Raw genomic sequence first — 18,114 nt, 5'->3', positions numbered from 1 at the left:
TGTATCTCCCTGGTTGTTCCAGATAAATGTTCTGCGAAATATATCAAACTAGAAACTTGGTTTATTTTGTTAGAAGAAATATAAAAATATTCATATACATACATAATTTCTCCAGATATCAATACAAAGTTGTTTATTACTTTATTTAGTTAATATAAGGACTATATACATATAAGGATATTTTGAATAAAGTAAAATTAAAAATAAAAAACAAAAACTGAATATTAAAAATCCACTGTGCAATGCCAGCGTCGTCAATGACATGTTTTCATGCCATATACAATTTCCCAACAGCTGCTTCGTATTTTCGTATCGTTTTCGTATCGGCTGCTGGTGCTGACTACTTACTGCTAAAAAGTATTCGTATGACATTTTCGAACAATGGGGCGATTGGCGTTGTATGTGTGCCGGCTTCAATACACCAACACACAGCAATGGATGAAATAAAAAATTAATAAATATAAAAAGTTGCTTGTCGAGCAGAAGAGCTGTTGTCGTGGCGCGTATCAAGTACTGCCGCTAACGCTTGTTTTCAGCGCATTTTCGTAATTTCACTGCAAGACTGGCAAGTTTTCCATTCCGAAATCAGTTTCGACTTGCGGTTCTAACTCGAAAGATGTGTTTTGTGTGCAAAACGTTTTTGCAATTCTTATATTGGTAGCTCATTTGAGGTTGATTGTACCTTGTGTTCTCAAAGATACATATTTTCTTACAATATTCTGTATGCATATATGTAGTTACATACTTACATATGTTTGTTAGTTAATGTGGCAACTGGTTTTGTAAAATATAGTTGCACTCGTGTTAAAAACGGTTAATTTTGAGTTTTTGAAAGGCAATGCATAATATTTGATTTAAATATAAAAAACAAACGTTGTTAGTCTGTTTCGTTATCTTAAACTTATCAGTTGCTCGCAGTTGATAAGAAAATTATTTATCGTTTCAAAAGATTAGACACAATTGAATTGTGTTATTTTCAAAAATAATTACTAAACAAAATTACACATATGTACATGTATGTATACGTTTTGCAAAATTATTAAAAAAAAGACTTAAAGATTATTTTACAATTCCAATTCAATCTTACTTCCTACTATTTCATTTAACAGTGCATTTGTGTAAGTGTGCGTGCAGCATACCAATTGCCTGACCAATCGCGATTCCTAACCTGCCCCACACAATTTGGTCATAGTTACAACGGCTGCGACATCATCTCCGGCAACAAAGCAGAAACTGAATTTTACAGCAACATCTTTTTAGCATTTTGAAACTTTTGTTCTTTTTTGCATCTTCAACTTGAGCGAGCGCACGACCGGTAAGTTGGCTTTTCCTCTTTTCCCATTCTACAAACACTTGTAAGTCACTTGTCTGTGTTACTTTCTATAAACGCAATTCTCTCTGTAATTACTCACAACTTTGCAAAATCTTGCATTTCTACCTGTGCGCAATGTTCTGAAGAACACACAATATTTCATTTATTTACCTTCTCTTCCACACCTATTCTATCTTACTGCTCTCAGCTAGTGCAAGTGCACATACATATGTACAAGTGTTTGTACATCAAAATAACTCACTTACCTGAGCGTCATCTTACATATAGTCTCGTGTCTTTAGTAGTTAGGGAAGTTCTACTTACGGTCGCTGCCAACAATTTCCTTAACAAAGTTGCCATTAATTTGATAACAATTTTGATAAAAAAAATCAATAGAAAATATATTTTGATTATTGAAATTATACTAATTTGAAATTAATCGAACTATACCAATGAATTATAAGCCAAGAGCTCACCAATTAGGTGTTCTGATAAGAACTTCTTCCATAGAGTTTTTAGGGAGCAATTAGGCTTGAAAAAATAGTTACTGTGGCTATCATATTATTTGCAAAAATTAAATTCCGTAACATTTTTATTATCTAAAGGAGAAAATCCGCGTTTCCTACAAAAAAAATCATAGAAACCAGAATTACGCAACGCATGGGGATATACTAAATACAAACACACTGACATAATTGATACAGAGCTACAGAATTTCTCTCCATGTGATATCCATATAAACACAATTAATCATTACTGCAGGTTTACGCAATTTGCTCTCATTACTTCCACTCAAAATCAGTAAAACTCATCCCTACAAGTAACCGTCTTCTTTTGAAAGCTCGCTATTATTGTGTGTTTGACTGGTGGAATTCGAAGTCGATAGTTGTATGTAAGGCTTTCGGTACATTCGAATTTACAAAAACAGTTCGAAAAACCGAACTTGGTTCGTATTTTTGCATATATGCTACTTTTTATTTATTTTTCATGTTCGCTTTTTACTTACACGACATTATTGTTTTAATAATCTGATTATGTAGGTATGTATATGCGATGATACATACACACCTACTTATATATATTTTTTTCAATTTATGACAGGGCGTGTGTACCAACTAGCAGCATAATTTTGAGCTGCTATAATTGAATATGAAAATACTATCGCCCTATTTCGGAATAACTGATTAACATAGAACTACTTTCTATTAAAACATAGAATAACTCGATTTAGCTAGATCTCTCATGTGTTCTATTAGTAAACATAACATTCTCTTCCACGTTAGTACCTGGACTATGTAGTATTCTTACTTACAACCATGTGGGTATGAGATTAATATTTTATAAAAAATATAATATACTCGTATAAATATGATACCATCATTGGAACACACCTGCGGAAACCTCTTATGTGTGTAACAGTCTTGAAAACACTTGTGCTGAGGTCTGAATGAATTTCTATATGTGCTGGATACCTGATGGTGAATTCTTCATTCGTTCGCTTTTAGACGAACTTCTATTTATCCTCGATTCTTCTTATATTCCCCTTGTTTTGATTGTTCGATCTTTCCATCAGATAAATGGTGTGTTGGGTAATGCTTTAAATTGAAATCTATCATCATCACGTGGTAACGATGGAATGGTTTGAGAATCAAATCAAAAGGTGGTTGGAATGAGCACTTCACTCAGTACGCTTGCAATCAAACAAGTGTTGTTGTTGGTATTTGTATATGTGTGTGAAATCCAGTGAGAATGTGTTAGCAACAAGCATGACAGCAGAGTTTTCGAAATGTTTTTCTACAATGCTGGTACATTGTGTGCTGAAATATCAGTAAATGAGGAAACAAAAACAGTTTATTGGATATCTACTCGCTAAAGTTGCGATTATACGTATCTACGCTCTTTCGTTTCGAATGCGACGAGTGCACACCCGGAATACGAACTGAAAAACAAGTCAAGGTATAACGAAAAAAGATAAAGAAAAAACAGTAATGATGAAAAACAAATAAAATATGTAATCCAAAATAAAACAGAGCGGACAAATTCTGTATCGAAATGCTGGGAATAGTTTATAATACATACATAAATGCATATTATTAAGCGTAATCATATTTCAATTAATATGAAATGTTATAAAATACAAACTGACATATGTATATGTATTATATCATAGCAAAAAAGCTTTTCAAAAACACCAATATACATATACATATGTATGTATGTATGCAAGTTTTTGTACAATTTTATATATTAAGAAGAAGAACATACAAAAGTTTTCAAATACACAACTCAAATCCGATTCGAAAGCAAACTTAAAGCTGGGATGGTGAAACATATATTCGAAAATAAACATTTTCATGCACATACATATGTCTGTCTGTATACAAAATACGAAAACGAATTGTGGCGGTTCTGTGATACTCGACGCTTTTTATGGGTAGCCGTATTGAAATCATGCCGTTGACGACGTCGTTTACCGACGAACAACCCACTGCTAGCAGACAACGGCCAAAGTCATTGTGGCGAGTTGGTTATTCGAGTTCGTAAATTCAGTTTTTCAGTCATTCTCGTTGGTTCGCTTGGTGCGGTTGGTTTTCGAAATTTTCATTACGACGGCGATTACAGTGTCAATACAAAAACAAAAAGAGTAGTAAAGAGACAAATACATATACACATACACATAAGCATGCAAATTAAAAATATTGAAAAATGCTTTGCTTACTACCATAACGATTCAAGTGAGAATTGTCTGCGTTACTAAAACAAAAATAAAAGAAGATATCAATAACTACTTGTTACAAAGTGTAGTATGTGATTTGGTTCTCAAAAAACACACAAAATGCTGGTATGACGCAAAATTAGAAATTCCGTTGCTGCAGAATTTGCTATTTGACATTTCGATAGTTATTAACGTTGTATGTCGTCGTTGCCTATTTACTGTTCTCATTGTTGTTGCTGGCAAAAGCTAAAGCTGTGAATTGGAATCCCTTAAATCGGTTCAACAGTATACCGGTCGGTGCGGTGCGGTGCGGTGGCTGACAATAGTTTTATTCTGCTATTGCTATTTGGATTTGGAGCACAGCGTCTTGCCACTACGACTGTGTTTGGAGAAGCCATTTCTCCTTTACTTACATTACAGCGTTTATACACAATTCTTGGTTGTGTTTGTTATTTCAGTATTGAAATTTTTTTATAAAAAATTTAAATTGAGAGCGTTCGTTTAACACCGACCGACAGAACCTACCGCCATTCGCTATAGTACGTGCTTTCATAAATTGTTTACGCTCTCGCAAGTTTGTCATTTCTGCTCCATCACCGTTCTTAGGGACAGAGCATTCAAAACGTGGAAGCGTAGGGAAGCAAATAGTTGCGGCATTGGGATGATGTTGCTGGTATGTTTGATTATGTTCCATGGAATTTAATTTTTATCACGCATATGTGCGTATGTACTGTATCCAATTACATACATATGTATGTACTTATATATTTATACTTGCGCACATTTACTATAGTTCATCATTTTGTATGTAGCGTTAATTAAATTATTTTTTCGAAAATCATAATAATATAAGAGATAGGTTTCTTGTCACTTAACGGTTGTTTTTAAGTAGTACATCATCAATGTGACATATAAAAATAATCAAAATGAGGAGACTTTTCAAGTATTTTCTAGCTGTTATCGTGATCACCTGTCACAGTAGTTTTGAGAGAAACTCCGTTAAAAATACGGCAGCATTCCCGTTATGTACACTGGGCACCAATAAAAAATAAGCTTAGGTATTGAATTACTTAAAAATTTAAACAACTCAAAAAATTGTTGATCTTTCAATGATTTCCTCACTTATAGTCATAGTCATTTTTTAAGACAATAAAACGAAAGCGAGATTACATAATTCTTTATTTGTGACCGACTTCTTCTCAATTGTTACTTCATTCAAATAAGCAATAGAACTTCCGTTACTCCTTCATTCCCTCTAATTAGTGCCAATTAAAATAGTAACCTTGCTATTCCCTTCTTTCAGAGCAGAAGAGGATTTCCGTAATACATAAATATTATTCAAAAAGCTAATTCTACAGTCTATGGTAATAGATTGTGAGATATGATTATTTTATTGTCAACTCCATGGCTTTAGTTAATTATACTAAAAAAAGTATTGAACATTCAATAAAATTATTATTAAATTAATTCATTTTTCTAATATTTTTTCAGCCGGTGCACAACACAACCCTCTGTTCGCTTTCGGTTCAATATTAAAGGAGGCTCATAAATGCTTATGCCAAGACTGCAATATCATCTTAACGGTTATAATCCAGAGATGAGCATAACACTAAGCATGCAACACCAACAACAACACATTAATCAATTATTGAATACAGCAGCTACCGCCACTGGCATTGTAGGCGATGTGGATGCTTTGCTTACACCCATACAGAACAGCAACACAATGCCGGTACGTGCAGAACACTCACGGGAGCGCAATCTCTGGCGCACCAATGAAATCATGGAAATGCTGATCATTATGCAGGAAATAAAAGCGCTGGAAATGCTTAGCGTGAAAACTATAAAGAGTGATATGGTGTTTCGTAAAGTGGAGCGGATAATGCATTTACGCGGCTTCCGAAAAAAATCGCACGTACAAATTTGGACCAAGTGGAAATTTCTCAAATCGACTTATACGACTTCTCGTCGTAATGGCATAATACCGAAAATGATACCGCAACCGATCTATGAGGAATTGCACAAAATGTTGCAGAATGTCAATAGCAACTGTTCAGGGCGTTCAACCAGTGACTGTGGAAACTCTGCTACATCACTCGATGGTGATGATTCCAATGGCGCCACAGCAAATAATTGTAGTAATGATAATGAAAACAAATTGGTTATATCTGGAGTTGAAGGGGGCTATGGTGTGGGAAGTAAAAAATCATTGAACGGTTGTGTTGCTGGTCCCGAATCAGATGAGGAGAATGGTTTGGCACACCCCATATTTGGTTTTCGTTTGGGGCTCGTTAAGCAAGAACCGGCTGATACAGGTGTGTATGTGCTTTATTGTAGACGATCATAGTGCACTTAATGTGAATACCCCATAAATATGAGAACATTTTTTAATTCATATTATTATTCGTTTCAATACAGGTTATGAATGTTCAAATATTAAAGAGAAGGATACAACGGACAACATACAGTTCCAAACAGAAGTTAAGCAAGAAGTAACAGAGCCTGACGATCCACCGTCAGCATCTACATCACCATCTAGGCACGTATCCGGCGATGAGCAACTACAGCAGCAGCCACTACGGCAATCTCTACCAGAAATAATGATACTCACACCCACCACCAACACAACCACTACCATATCAACACCAAAAGCTACCAGCACACCTAAGTCCAACATTAGCGTGTCCCAAACACAGCCAGGAGCTGAAAACCCAACTCTTTCTACACCACCACCATTACCACCGCTACGCATAGCTCGCTTCGCTAAGATACCACCTAGTGAGATCACAACGGCCGATTCCAATATAAATTTGCCACCACCACCACTTACCATGAATCCAACATCACAAACATTACGACTTAGGCACTATAATAGTGGCACATATACCGTTAATGGCAAAGGCAACTCCAACACCAACATTTTAACATATACTAGAAAATTTGCCACTATCAATCCACAGGCAGTTACGATCACCACCCCAGGGCATCAAACTACAGTGCACCCGTATATACGCCCACAAGAAGTTGTAGTGCCCGACTTACATGTAACAGCAGCGCCACATGAACACCGAGCACCGCAACCATTTTACGGCTTCCCAGACGGACCGTCAACCAGTCAACAGGCACAGCAACAACAAGTACAAGAGATTGAAGCACGAAAGCGGCGTTTAAAGGCATCACTTCTGAACGCAATGCCGCCAAAACGGATGCCACGCGCACCTGAAACGCTTACGAAACCCACATCGCGACAAGCTAAATCGGAATTTAATAGTGAAATCAACGACGATGGACTTAACGACAGCCCAAATGAGGATGATTATATACATCAAGAGCCTCCGCAACAGGGAGGAGCTCAGGCGTCACCAGAAAACACCGAGCGCAACTCGAGCTATCCGAAAGTATTGCAAGATATGGCCATTTCGCTACGTCAAATGCAACGAGAGGCAATAAACGAATTTTTCAAGCATCAAATGAAACTGGCCCGTGAGGAACACGAATTCCAGATGCGCCAGGACGCGCTATTAATGCAAGCATTCAAAGAACAAGCTCAGCAGTTTCAACTAATGAGCAAAGAACTAATGGGCAGCTCTGTAAAGTTGGAAAAGCGTAAAAAACGACTGGAGAAACAGGCGCAGAAGCAGTTTACAAATAATAAAAAAATGCACACACGACAAATGCAAGATCGTACTGGAGGAAATGCAAAGGTTTTACTCAACGGAGTTAATAAGCCCAAAGTAGAACATAAAGAAGTATTAGAAGAGAGTAAAAAAGAAGTTAAAGTATTGATGAGAAATATACACGCACAACTGGAGTTGACGGAGGACGAGGTTGACGACGATGAACAGAATCAATATGAATATGATGTTAGTGCATATCTACAAGATAATAGTACTGGTAGTTTGATGCAAAAATCGGCGCTAACGCCAGAACCGCCCGGAGATATAGAATGCAGCGAAGAAAATAATATTACATCCGATCCTGTACAAATACTTGGTTAATAGAATTGAAGTAGAAATATTCATATAAGTTAAACATAAAATAATAGTTAAGTGCAACGCACATTCCAGCGTGAAAACGTATATACGTATTCCCTAAATCAAAGATATTAGAGGTAATAAAACTATAAAGCTAGACTTTGGTGCCTCCTAATATTTTTGTGCATAACATGTGATCAAACATTACATTAATTTAGTAAATTCAATATGACTTTATATAAATATTGAATTTTCAATATAAACAAAAAAATAATTGCGCAACATTCCAAAGCCGCATGAAGACTTGATAATATAAGCATAAAATAACTTTATTTTAGATGAACTTTAAGTTAAACTCCTAAAAATTAAAATATTTTATCCTTAATGCTACAGCTTGAAAAACTTTTATTCGAAAATCTATTTATGTTTCATAAATTACATTTTCTGAATTGTTAAAAATGGTATGTTTGAAAGTAAATATGTAAATAAAAAACGAATTTTATTTATTTGTTAAACAAAGTTTTGAAGTGTTCTGCCAATGGGTGATCGCTATCACAAAAAAAAAATTAATGCCTAGGTCGAGTGACAGCCGTACACCATTTCAACAACATTAATAACTTCTTAGTTAACTTTTTTGTAATGGTAAAAATATTTGCAGCTTTCAAAATATATTTTACTTTTGCCTAAGCGAAATGCCAGAATTAGACGAGAGATTGGACACTTCCGTGTTTAAAATCTTTCTTTTACAAAGTAAAGCATTCCCCGAAATCAAAGTATATCATCGATTAATTACTAAAAAGCGCACCAGAGATTTCTGTTAAAGTTGCTGATTAAACGCATTATTGAGTCCTTGTGATGATTAATCTCTTTCTTACGCATTCTTCTTACAATTTCTTGAAGATTAAAATTTCAAATGTTTTATCCACAACTCAAAGTACACTGTAAGAAGTGAGATCCAACTAATTGTTACGCGGTAAAACAAAAACTTCCTTAATTTATTTTAAATATACAATCTTTATTAGCATTTTTTTAAATAAATGTAAGTGACTTAATTCTAGGCGAATACAATCTTCTCATTTAAGCATATAATTTCAATTAATATTAGTTGTTTTCATTAAATTCTTGTAAATTAAAAATTAAATTAAAAATGTTTTATTATACTTTTCATCACATTTAATAATTCATTCATTAGAAATTATTTTGCTATATTTTTCTAAGTGACCATAGCAACATACGCATAAGATAATAGATATACAATTATCTGTGTATGCACGAAAGCAAGAAACAGGTAAATTAAAGCAACCCCAAAATATTATTTAAACCGTTTGCAATAGAATTTTATCATGCTCTTCCTTATACATTTCCATTCATAATAACTCTACATTTATCGTTGCGCACAGATGACAAATCAATATTTTTTTTACCGTTTGTGTATTAGTTATAATCGAGTGTATATATGTAATACATATAAGTTCATATATACAAACTAATAGTTTCGATTTTTTTTTAATTAGTATTTAGAGTTGTATTGGTCTTCCCAATGGTTATTCTAATAAAAAATCATTTCGCACTCTATGCGCATTCAAAGCCGTTGGCCGACTTAAAACCCCCACCCCCCCGCTTAAAATGATGTGTGATCTTTAAATCATGTTTATTTAGTCCGGACGATAAATTGGCGTCTTCGGTATAAATTCAATACGCAGCACATACTCCATCATCGAATTTGAATCACATTGTTGCTTATGAAGTCGCCAGTGTATGCCTAGTTTATGATACAAATGACTATTCTCCCATTCAAGCAGCTTATCAAGCGTATTTTGTGTCTAGCAGAGCAGAATAAATGTAAATAAGATTTTGATTATCAGCAAGAATGGAATTGCAAGGACAAATATATTAATTTTATAAGATATTTAAACGAAGGAAACAGAATATTAATAATACTGTATCCTTAGTAATACGTACCCGTTTGCTCAAGCAAATGACCGGCCACAGAGAACAACCCAGTGTACAACAACAACAGACACAGCCGCAAAATAACCATTTCACGTTTACCGGTAGTGTTTTCTTTAAAATGCCATTAATACGTCCGATTGTTGCTTTGAATTCTTCAGGTGCGACACGCGAAACCAGACCCGAGGGGAATTCTGTATTGAAGCGATTACTCAAACCAAATCTGTAATGGTGGAAAACATCAAAATTTCAGTAAATTAAAAATAATTTAGGTTGCTTTGCTTAGTTATAATAGATAAATATCTAATTTTTTTTAAATAGTACTAGTTGCTTATAGAAAAATGATTTAAAGCATCCAGTGGAAATTAATATTTGCCTAAATGATGATCATGCTTAATATTTATGCAATAAACAATTAATTAATCAAATTTGAACTTAATCAAACGTATTCAATTTACAAGGCGACACCTTTTCAGCCAATTTTTGGCTGATTGTCCTAAGTATACAGAGTTAAGCTTCACATGCAGCATATAAAGAAATTGATACCACGTAACATACAACACATAGTGGAACCTCCAATTCTGTCTAAAGCAATTTCACATATTTACTGGGATCACAACAAACTAGGGACATGTACACAATCAAATATTAACTGAACGAAAGATATATCAGAAAATAAGCATACTAATTTTTTTTCTTAATTAAATGTTCAAATAACATTATTATTATATATAACTAAAATCTATTTTTTTAATTAATTAATTTTTTTGATATCCGTATGTGTATATGTATATGCAACTTACACTGTCATGTTGCCAGCACCTCGTATGATGATTGGTTCTGGGACGGGTGCAACCATTTGATCTTCATAATGCTCCTCCAGTTGTTCATCTTCATATATTGCATCGAAGTCAGCCATTGACCCCAGAAGACCAGCAAACGTAATACTTAGAATCAATAGCCAAGGGCTTCGTAGTTTTGGCAGAACTCACTTTTTTCCCGAATTTATGTTTAATCGTTGTGTTTTTGTAACCGATTTTACGTTAAACACGTCTTGCAATGTCTTACAATGATAAATATACAACATTAATACATTTCCACTATTTGTATTAGTATGTTATTTAAATTCTAAAGCTTTTGTTGTGATTACGGGTTTCGCTAAGTTATTGTTTTAATTTTTGTATCTCACACTTCCAATTCATTTCTATTAAGCACTTATATTTTTGGATCATTGATGCGTTAACTTATTCCATTAAATAAATGTTATATTATCAATTTATTGTATATTTCGTGGTTTTTAACGCAACCTATAGTTTAACTGTGAAATAAAGAACAGCATAAGTATAATAAATAAATTTAAAAACTGAACAAGACAAATAAAATATAATAAATAATACTAATAGTAAGAAAAGTACATTGAACAAAGATAATTTATTCATACAGCCAGCTGTAAGCACTCATATATCGAAATCATTTTGAATTATCGATAATATTATAAACACTAACATGAAATTATGACACTAATGACAAAAAGATATATTACATTTTGTTTTGTTTTTGTATTTTGATTTGTTCAAGTTAAGAAAAATCGTCAACATATATATAATTTTTAATATTTAATGTTTTATTTCTAATTTATTTTTTAAAATTAGTATTTCACTTTATTAATATGAAGAGTTTCAATGATTTTATCAAACATTTTGTATCGCGAACAGCTGCCACAAACAATAACAATTGGCATGACGAAATAAAGGAAAAGGAAACGTCGATGATGCACAATTGCGTTGCACTACCGTGAACGAATTGCACTTCATAAAGTATTGTTTCTATGTATTCAATTATCACATTACACTTTTTTATTACTCTCATTTATTATAAAAAACAAACACTCAATGTGAACATAAAGTAATCTTATATTGATTAGAACTGTTGTAATACCACACTATAATTGTATCGCAATCTGCTCATACATATGTATCTCATGTAAAGTCCCTTGTATTTTTACTTTCATATATTTGCCACATACTTGTATTCGACCTTTCGCAATTATCATGATTCACAAGATGATGGTTAAGATGTGTTTGTTCACTGCGACTGATAGAATCAATATCAAACTTTTTATTTTTGCTAAGCACTTTATTTGTTAAAAGCAATTTTACGTACACAATTAAAAACAAATCACCAGCAGTGACAAAATTGTATTTTTGATCCCTTTTGTTTTATAATCAACACTGGTGTTGCCATACCCATATTCTTTGGTAATATTTGCATTTCCCTTTTCAATAACTGACAAATTATAAATTTTTCACTTTTAAATTCAAAACTAGAAAACAATTATTTTTGGTGAATATTATTGTTTATATATTCTAACATATTCATTTATGTAAAAAATATAATGTTTTTTAATGTTGTTAAGTTAGCTGCAATGAATTACTACATTACTATTCACAATGTAGTGTCTATTGATAATTAAAATTGTCCATGTTGTCTGCTTATTTGGTTAAGAATTAATAATCCTCGTTTTAACAATTTGTAAGAAAATTTGGAGTTTTAAAAGTTACCATAATGGGAGTGCCGGCATTTTTTAGATGGTTAAGTAAAAAATATGCGTGTGTCATCGTTGATTGTGTAGAAAACAAGAATTCGGATCCGAACACGGGGAAAACAATATACGAGGACGCCACTCTGCCCAATCCTAATGGAGTTGAGTTTGATAATCTGTATTTGGATATGAATGGTATTATTCATCCATGCACACATCCTGAAGACAAGCCAGCACCTAAAAATGAAGATGAAATGATGGTGGCAATATTTGAATGCATTGATCGTTTGTTCCATATTGTTCGCCCACGAAAATTATTATATATGGCAATTGACGGTGTAGCGCCAAGAGCTAAAATGAATCAACAAAGGTCCCGACGTTTCAGGGCTGCTAAAGAAACAAATGAAAAACGAATAGAAATCCAGAAAATTAGAGACGAACTTTTAGTTAAGGGATATATACTTCCACCTGAGAAAACTGATGAGGAACACTTCGATTCCAATTGTATTACACCAGGTACCCCGTTTATGGACAGATTAAGTAAATGTTTACATTATTATATTCATGACCGTATGAATAGCAATCCAGCTTGGAAAGGAATAAAAGTTGTATTGTCAGATGCAAATGTGCCTGGTGAAGGTGAACATAAAATAATGGACTATATTCGTAAACAAAGAGCTCAACCAGATCACGATCCCAATACTCAACACGTTCTCTGTGGCGCAGATGCAGATTTAATTATGTTAGGACTTGCTACACATGAGCCAAATTTTACAATCATACGAGAAGAATTTTTACCAAACAAACCTCGCCCATGTGAGATATGCAAACAATACGGACATGAAATGCAAAAATGCGTAGGATTAGGAAATCCAAGTGGGTCGAAAGATGAAAGCTTCAAACCGGATGTTCCCATAAACGCTGAAGTTAGATTTATTTTCGTAAGATTGAGTGTTCTTCGAGAATATCTCAAAAAGACCTTAGAAATGCCAAATTTACCATTTAAATATGAATTTGAGCGCGTTTTAGATGACTGGGTGTTTATGTGCTTCTTTGTTGGAAACGACTTTTTACCACATTTACCAAGTCTTGAAATTAGAGAAGGCGCAGTGGATCGGTTGGTGGAATTATATAAAAAATGTGTATATAAGACTGGTGGATATTTAACAAATTCAGGCGAAGTCAATTTGCAGCGTGTTCAAATGATTCTAACGGATTTGGGAAATGTTGAAGATAACATATTTAAAGAAAGGCAACGACGGGAGCAGGTATTTAAGGCAAGGCAGAAACGGATGCGCGAAAATGAATACAAAGCAGAAAGCCTTGGTGTGTCCTCATTTTTCCAACCTACAGCGTTAAATCAGGGGGCGTCGAATTCAAAACAAGCATTCAACTATAAAGAAGAAGCTGCAAAATTAAGAACTCAAAATAATAAAGGAGGCAAAAGAACGGCCGCAGAAGCCGGTCTTGATAACGATTCTGACGAAATTGACAATGATGAAGTTCGATTACACGAAGCTGGTTTTAAAAATCGTTATTATGAATCCAAGTTTGATGTTGGTACTAACAACCAAGGCTTTCGATATTCTGTTGCATTACAATATGTTCGTGGACTCTGTTGGGTCCTAAAATATTATTATCAAGGTTGTGCATCATGGGATTGGTATTTCCCATACCATTACGCACCATTTGCATCCGATTTTGTAAACATTACTGGCTTATCGACCAATTTTGACAAAGGCACAAAACCATTTAACCCATTAGAACAGTTGATGGGTGTGTTTCCCGCCGCCAGCTCGTCTCACGTTCCAGATCCTTGGGCTACATTAATGTCCGATCCAGATTCACCAATTATTGACTTTTATCCCGAAGATTTTAAAATTGATTTAAATGGAAAAAAGTTTGCTTGGCAAGGAGTAGCTTTACTGCCGTTTGTTGACGAACGTAGACTTTTTAAAGCTCTGGAACCTTATTATAAAAAATTAACAGAAGAGGAAGTTCGACGCAATAAGAGAGGTGATAATCGTTTATATATTGGACCATTGCACCATAAATTTGAATGGCTTAAACATCAATTGAAATCACTTAATTCTATGGAAAAAGAAATTAAGGTGGTATTGGATGGAATGGCTGGAAGTATTTTAAAAGCAGAAGATAACATAAAAATCTCAGGCTCACTGAGATCACCAATATTAGGTTTACCTAATATAATGTCGAATGAAGTTGTTACCTTTCGTTTTCGAGATCCAGAATATGACAGTGATTTCATTTTTCCTGCCAAACGGCTTACTAATGCAATAGACCCACCAAATGTCTTAAACTCCAAATCAGAAGGTCAGTCTGGTCACAATAGACCAGTTATTGGTTTCAACAGAAACCTACCATCTGGACATCTAAGTGCCGGTGGACACAGAATGGTTCAAGCCGGTTTGGGAAGGAACTCTTATAACATGGGTGGAAATAACCGGGGACAATATCCTCGAGGACCAAACCCTCAACAGAATTTTCAAGCGAGATCTGGTTACAACAATTATCAGAACAATTATGGAAACAACTTCCCTGGTGGTAATAATTACAGAAATAATCAACAAAACCAGCATAGAGGTAGTCATCAAAACAACAGATTTCAGAGATATAATCCATATGGACAACCCAATAATAGATTTTAAATATTTTAGAAATAGTGCTATTCCTCAATTTTGAGAAAAGTTTTGTAGCAAGTAATTGATATATATGTATATGTATGTATGATATTATGTACAAAAAAAAATAATAAAATAATTATAATAATGTGGCTAATTTTGTTCAAGCCCTTTATAAAAATAACGTTGCTTTCTTTGTACCATAATATTTTCTTGTAGCTTACAAGGGAGGTTTTTCTTATTTTATATTCTAATTAAACGCATTGTTCAGATAAAGGCATTTTATTTGGTATCATGTAGTGAATGTGTGCATTGCTTTACTGTTATTAAAAAATTTAGCATTATAGAGTACAAATAAATATAATATTAAATATCTAGTGAAGAAAAATTATTTTAAATGCTAATTAATGATGTATGGAAAATATTCTGAGATAAAAATAGTCAAATTAAGCTAGGTTAATATCAAGAGCGGAATATTTTTAACTTAAAAAAGTAAAAAAAAAAAAACATTTGTACGCCCAGTAGAGGATTACTCTACTCTATTTGTGCTTTACTTCTTCTTTGCATTTGGGCTTGTAGACTGGAATACAGAGGAAGCTGACATTAAATTTTCTATGTATTGTCCAAGCACTTGATTCTCAGAACGTAATTTTAAGTTTTCTTCCTTTACAGAATCAACGCGCTGTGAGAGATCATCGAGAGTATTTTGCAATTCCAATACTTGTGTAATAAGGCGAGCTTTTTCTTCCTTCTCATCGGGACTTACGTCTACTTCCAATGAATTATGTGATGAGTCAGGTGTGGAGCTGCGATTAGTAAAAGACGAGCGCAGCGAATCCATCGAATGTCCATTTGGTATATGTTGATGTGGATCATCATCATTAATAATTACTAAAACATAATTTTAATAAGGGTTTTCAAACAATTTCGTACTTTTATTACCTTGTGTGTCCTCGTCGGCCAATGGTATGTTGTCACCAGGCTCTTGTAATTTATCGATTAGTGACATACTTTTAAATTTGTTATTGAATGATGAAATCCAAAGCTTTAATTGTCGTACTATACTTCGTATGAAATTATAATTATGAATCGAGGACTCTTTTACTAAAAATTATTTAATTCAAAAAATTAATTAATTACCAAATTCACAGTCTTCACTTATTTCAATAATATTCGACAAACTCGAATAGAAGAGGGATTGACAGTAGCAGGGTTGCTCAAAGTATAGAAATGACGGCAGAGAATGGCACTGTCATAAATGGTTTGGAAAGGAAAAAAGGTAAACAAAATTCAAAGTAAAGAACAATTGAGAAAAAATTTAGTTAAAATAGATTCATTACAGTTATACATTTTTTGTTTAATTTCCTTTGATAAATACACTATTCATATACCATTGCTAAGCCTATTTCGCACATAGGTATTATAAAGCGGATATAATTACTTGTTCCGCTAAGGCGCGGAAGTTAATAAAAACATGACATACACATGGGAGGTTGAAAATGAGTAATTGTTTTTAATGTATAAGTAATTGTTTTTAATGTGGAAATATATTTATATTCGATGGGACATATTTTCAACGATATATCTATTTAATTTATAAGCAGCCCAATAACAAATTCGTTTTTAAAATTTTTGCTTAGAGCCCATCGATTTGTTATCAGTATTTTGTCTACACCCACATTATTTTATAATGAGTAACAATTCCATATTCTTCTATATTCTATTCAAGATATTATTAGATCCAAAATTTTTGAATAACTTGTCTGTTGGAAATCAAGTTATTTTGTTTGGATATTACCAAACTGATCCTTGAACATTTCGCTACGATTGTTTTTTAATGCTTATTGCGTTTTATAAAAGTGTCTTTCGTTTCGTTCTTCTTTTTAATGGAAATATACATACATATGCATGTATGTGTGAATATCAAAACTTTAGATTCCTTTAAAAGATTCCTTTAAAAGTTTTGATATTAGGAGCCAATATATGTACATATACACATGTACTAATTATTAGTAAATTGAGAAACGGAAATGTATATAAACAAAGACATATTTTTTTGAAAGACTGATATACTTTATTTTGTGTTGTACTATATACTATGCATATTTGAAGCTTTCCACAAATATTTGTATTTGGTACTGTGGCTGCATCTAACGTTGTAGTATCGTCTTTAAACATTGCTCACCAATTTACATGTATACATATATACATATGTATATATAATGAATGTGTATATTAATTACATGAATTAAATATTGTGCATACACACGTGATGTACACTAAATGTATGGAATTTCAAAGAATATGTTAAATGTAACTCCGGGAATACATAGCTTGAAAGTACAGAATTAGTACTTGTTAAAATTATGTCGATATTTAAGCTTCAATGGTGCAAAATCGCAATTCGAAGACAAGAATGAATTATTTAAATGTATACATACACTTGTGATATATGACAAACATATGTACATACATATGTAAAATGTTGGAGAAAGTTTTGACATTAATTTCTTTCTGTTTAATCTTTCATTATATATCATTATAATGTTAAGAGCAATGCCACATTTTAACAACAAATTAATTTCAAAAATTAAAGTGTAGTTTATTGGCCATTTTGTTTGTACATGTACACAAATACGTATGAAAGTATATATTCACAAATGTATATATGTACACATGCATTTACGTATATTATATCCCTTAGGTCTATACATATCTAAATAATTGATTTTAATATAAAAGCTTTAATATTTATAAAAAAATATGGATTAGAATATCCCGGTCCATAAGTACCAATTCATCGGTATATTCTAAACAACAATTTAACTTAGTATGAGTAAAACGTTATGTGTATCAATAAAAGATAGTGGGAGACGGGATTTTCTTCCTGTCCAATCAACCAGAGAAACGTATTTTTAAATAACCTCGTGACAAATATATTAAATATTTGTTATATTAAGATAAATCAATACCGATCA

At 33.1% G+C, this 18,114-nt stretch overlaps 4 protein-coding genes across 10 annotated transcripts; 2 read left to right on the top strand and 2 right to left on the bottom strand.

Annotated features, from left to right (window-relative positions):
* The first annotated feature begins 240 nt into the window (after positions 1–240).
* Positions 241–9,568, top strand: LOC105214033 (uncharacterized). Of its 4 annotated transcripts, XM_054226244.1 has the most exons (4): positions 241–671; positions 1,110–1,315; positions 5,520–6,343; positions 6,447–9,568. In XM_054226244.1, the coding sequence occupies exons 3-4, from the start codon at positions 5,578–5,580 to the stop codon at positions 8,024–8,026; spliced, it is 2,346 nt and encodes a 781-aa protein (XP_054082219.1). In that variant the 5' UTR covers positions 241–671; positions 1,110–1,315; positions 5,520–5,577; the 3' UTR covers positions 8,027–9,568. The 4 variants fall into 4 exon arrangements, with proteins under 4 accessions (XP_054082219.1, XP_028897405.2, XP_054082221.1 ...); XM_029041572.2 differs by lacking the exons at positions 241–671; positions 1,110–1,315 and adding an exon at positions 2,675–3,268; XM_054226246.1 differs by lacking the exons at positions 241–671; positions 1,110–1,315 and adding an exon at positions 3,354–4,154.
* Positions 9,569–9,629: 61 nt separating this feature from the next.
* LOC105214034 (cysteine-rich hydrophobic domain-containing protein 2) lies at positions 9,630–12,266 on the bottom strand. Of its 3 annotated transcripts, none has more exons than XM_011187206.3 (4): positions 12,116–12,266; positions 10,756–11,270; positions 9,965–10,175; positions 9,630–9,825 (listed from the first exon to the last, which is right to left on the bottom strand). In XM_011187206.3, exons 2-4 carry the CDS (start codon positions 10,869–10,871, stop codon positions 9,658–9,660), a joined length of 495 nt encoding a protein of 164 aa, XP_011185508.1. In that variant the 5' UTR covers positions 10,872–11,270; positions 12,116–12,266; the 3' UTR covers positions 9,630–9,657. The 3 variants fall into 3 exon arrangements, with proteins under 3 accessions (XP_011185508.1, XP_011185504.1, XP_011185507.1); XM_011187202.3 differs by lacking the exon at positions 12,116–12,266 and adding an exon at positions 11,979–12,102; XM_011187205.3 differs by lacking the exon at positions 12,116–12,266 and adding an exon at positions 11,891–12,001.
* Positions 12,267–12,388: 122 nt separating this feature from the next.
* Positions 12,389–15,320, top strand: Rat1 (5'-3' exoribonuclease 2 homolog). The gene has a single exon (XM_011187207.3). It carries the CDS (start codon positions 12,518–12,520, stop codon positions 15,161–15,163), a length of 2,646 nt encoding a protein of 881 aa, XP_011185509.2. The 5' UTR covers positions 12,389–12,517; the 3' UTR covers positions 15,164–15,320.
* Positions 15,321–15,663: 343 nt separating this feature from the next.
* Positions 15,664–16,415, bottom strand: LOC105214036 (short coiled-coil protein A). 2 transcript variants are annotated; one of them, XM_011187209.3, is made up of 3 exons: positions 16,277–16,415; positions 16,079–16,195; positions 15,664–16,027 (listed from the first exon to the last, which is right to left on the bottom strand). In XM_011187209.3, the coding sequence occupies exons 2-3, from the start codon at positions 16,143–16,145 to the stop codon at positions 15,687–15,689; spliced, it is 408 nt and encodes a 135-aa protein (XP_011185511.2). In that variant the 5' UTR covers positions 16,146–16,195; positions 16,277–16,415; the 3' UTR covers positions 15,664–15,686. The 2 variants fall into 2 exon arrangements, with proteins under 2 accessions (XP_011185511.2, XP_054082243.1); XM_054226268.1 differs by having other exon boundaries at positions 16,079–16,348.
* Between the last annotated feature and the right edge of the window lie 1,699 nt (positions 16,416–18,114).

The sequence above is a fragment of the Zeugodacus cucurbitae genome, chromosome 2, assembly GCF_028554725.1.
Source record: "Zeugodacus cucurbitae isolate PBARC_wt_2022May chromosome 2, idZeuCucr1.2, whole genome shotgun sequence".
NCBI classification, from domain to species: domain Eukaryota; kingdom Metazoa; phylum Arthropoda; class Insecta; order Diptera; family Tephritidae; genus Zeugodacus; species Zeugodacus cucurbitae.
The sequence above is the reverse complement of the archived record's forward strand: the minus strand, read 5'-3'. Positions and strand labels throughout refer to the sequence as shown.

Coding starts and splice junctions, on each gene's coding strand:
- Rat1 (XM_011187207.3), top strand. CDS start 12,518: ATGGGAGTGCCGGCATTTTTTAGATGGTTAAGTAAAAAATATGCGTGT.
- LOC105214036 (XM_011187209.3), bottom strand. CDS start 16,145: ATGTCACTAATCGATAAATTACAAGAGCCTGGTGACAACATACCATTG. Junction 16,028..16,078: donor GGCCGACGAGGACACACAAG/GTAATAAAAGTA, acceptor ATTATGTTTTAG/TAATTATTAATGATGATGAT.
- LOC105214033 (XM_054226244.1), top strand. CDS start 5,578: ATGCTTATGCCAAGACTGCAATATCATCTTAACGGTTATAATCCAGAG. Junction 6,344..6,446: donor GCAAGAACCGGCTGATACAG/GTGTGTATGTGC, acceptor GTTTCAATACAG/GTTATGAATGTTCAAATATT.
- LOC105214034 (XM_011187206.3), bottom strand. CDS start 10,871: ATGGCTGACTTCGATGCAATATATGAAGATGAACAACTGGAGGAGCAT. Junction 10,176..10,755: donor GGTGCTGGCAACATGACAGT/GTAAGTTGCATA, acceptor CCACCATTACAG/ATTTGGTTTGAGTAATCGCT. Junction 9,826..9,964: donor TCATTTGCTTGAGCAAACGG/GTACGTATTACT, acceptor CTGCTCTGCTAG/ACACAAAATACGCTTGATAA.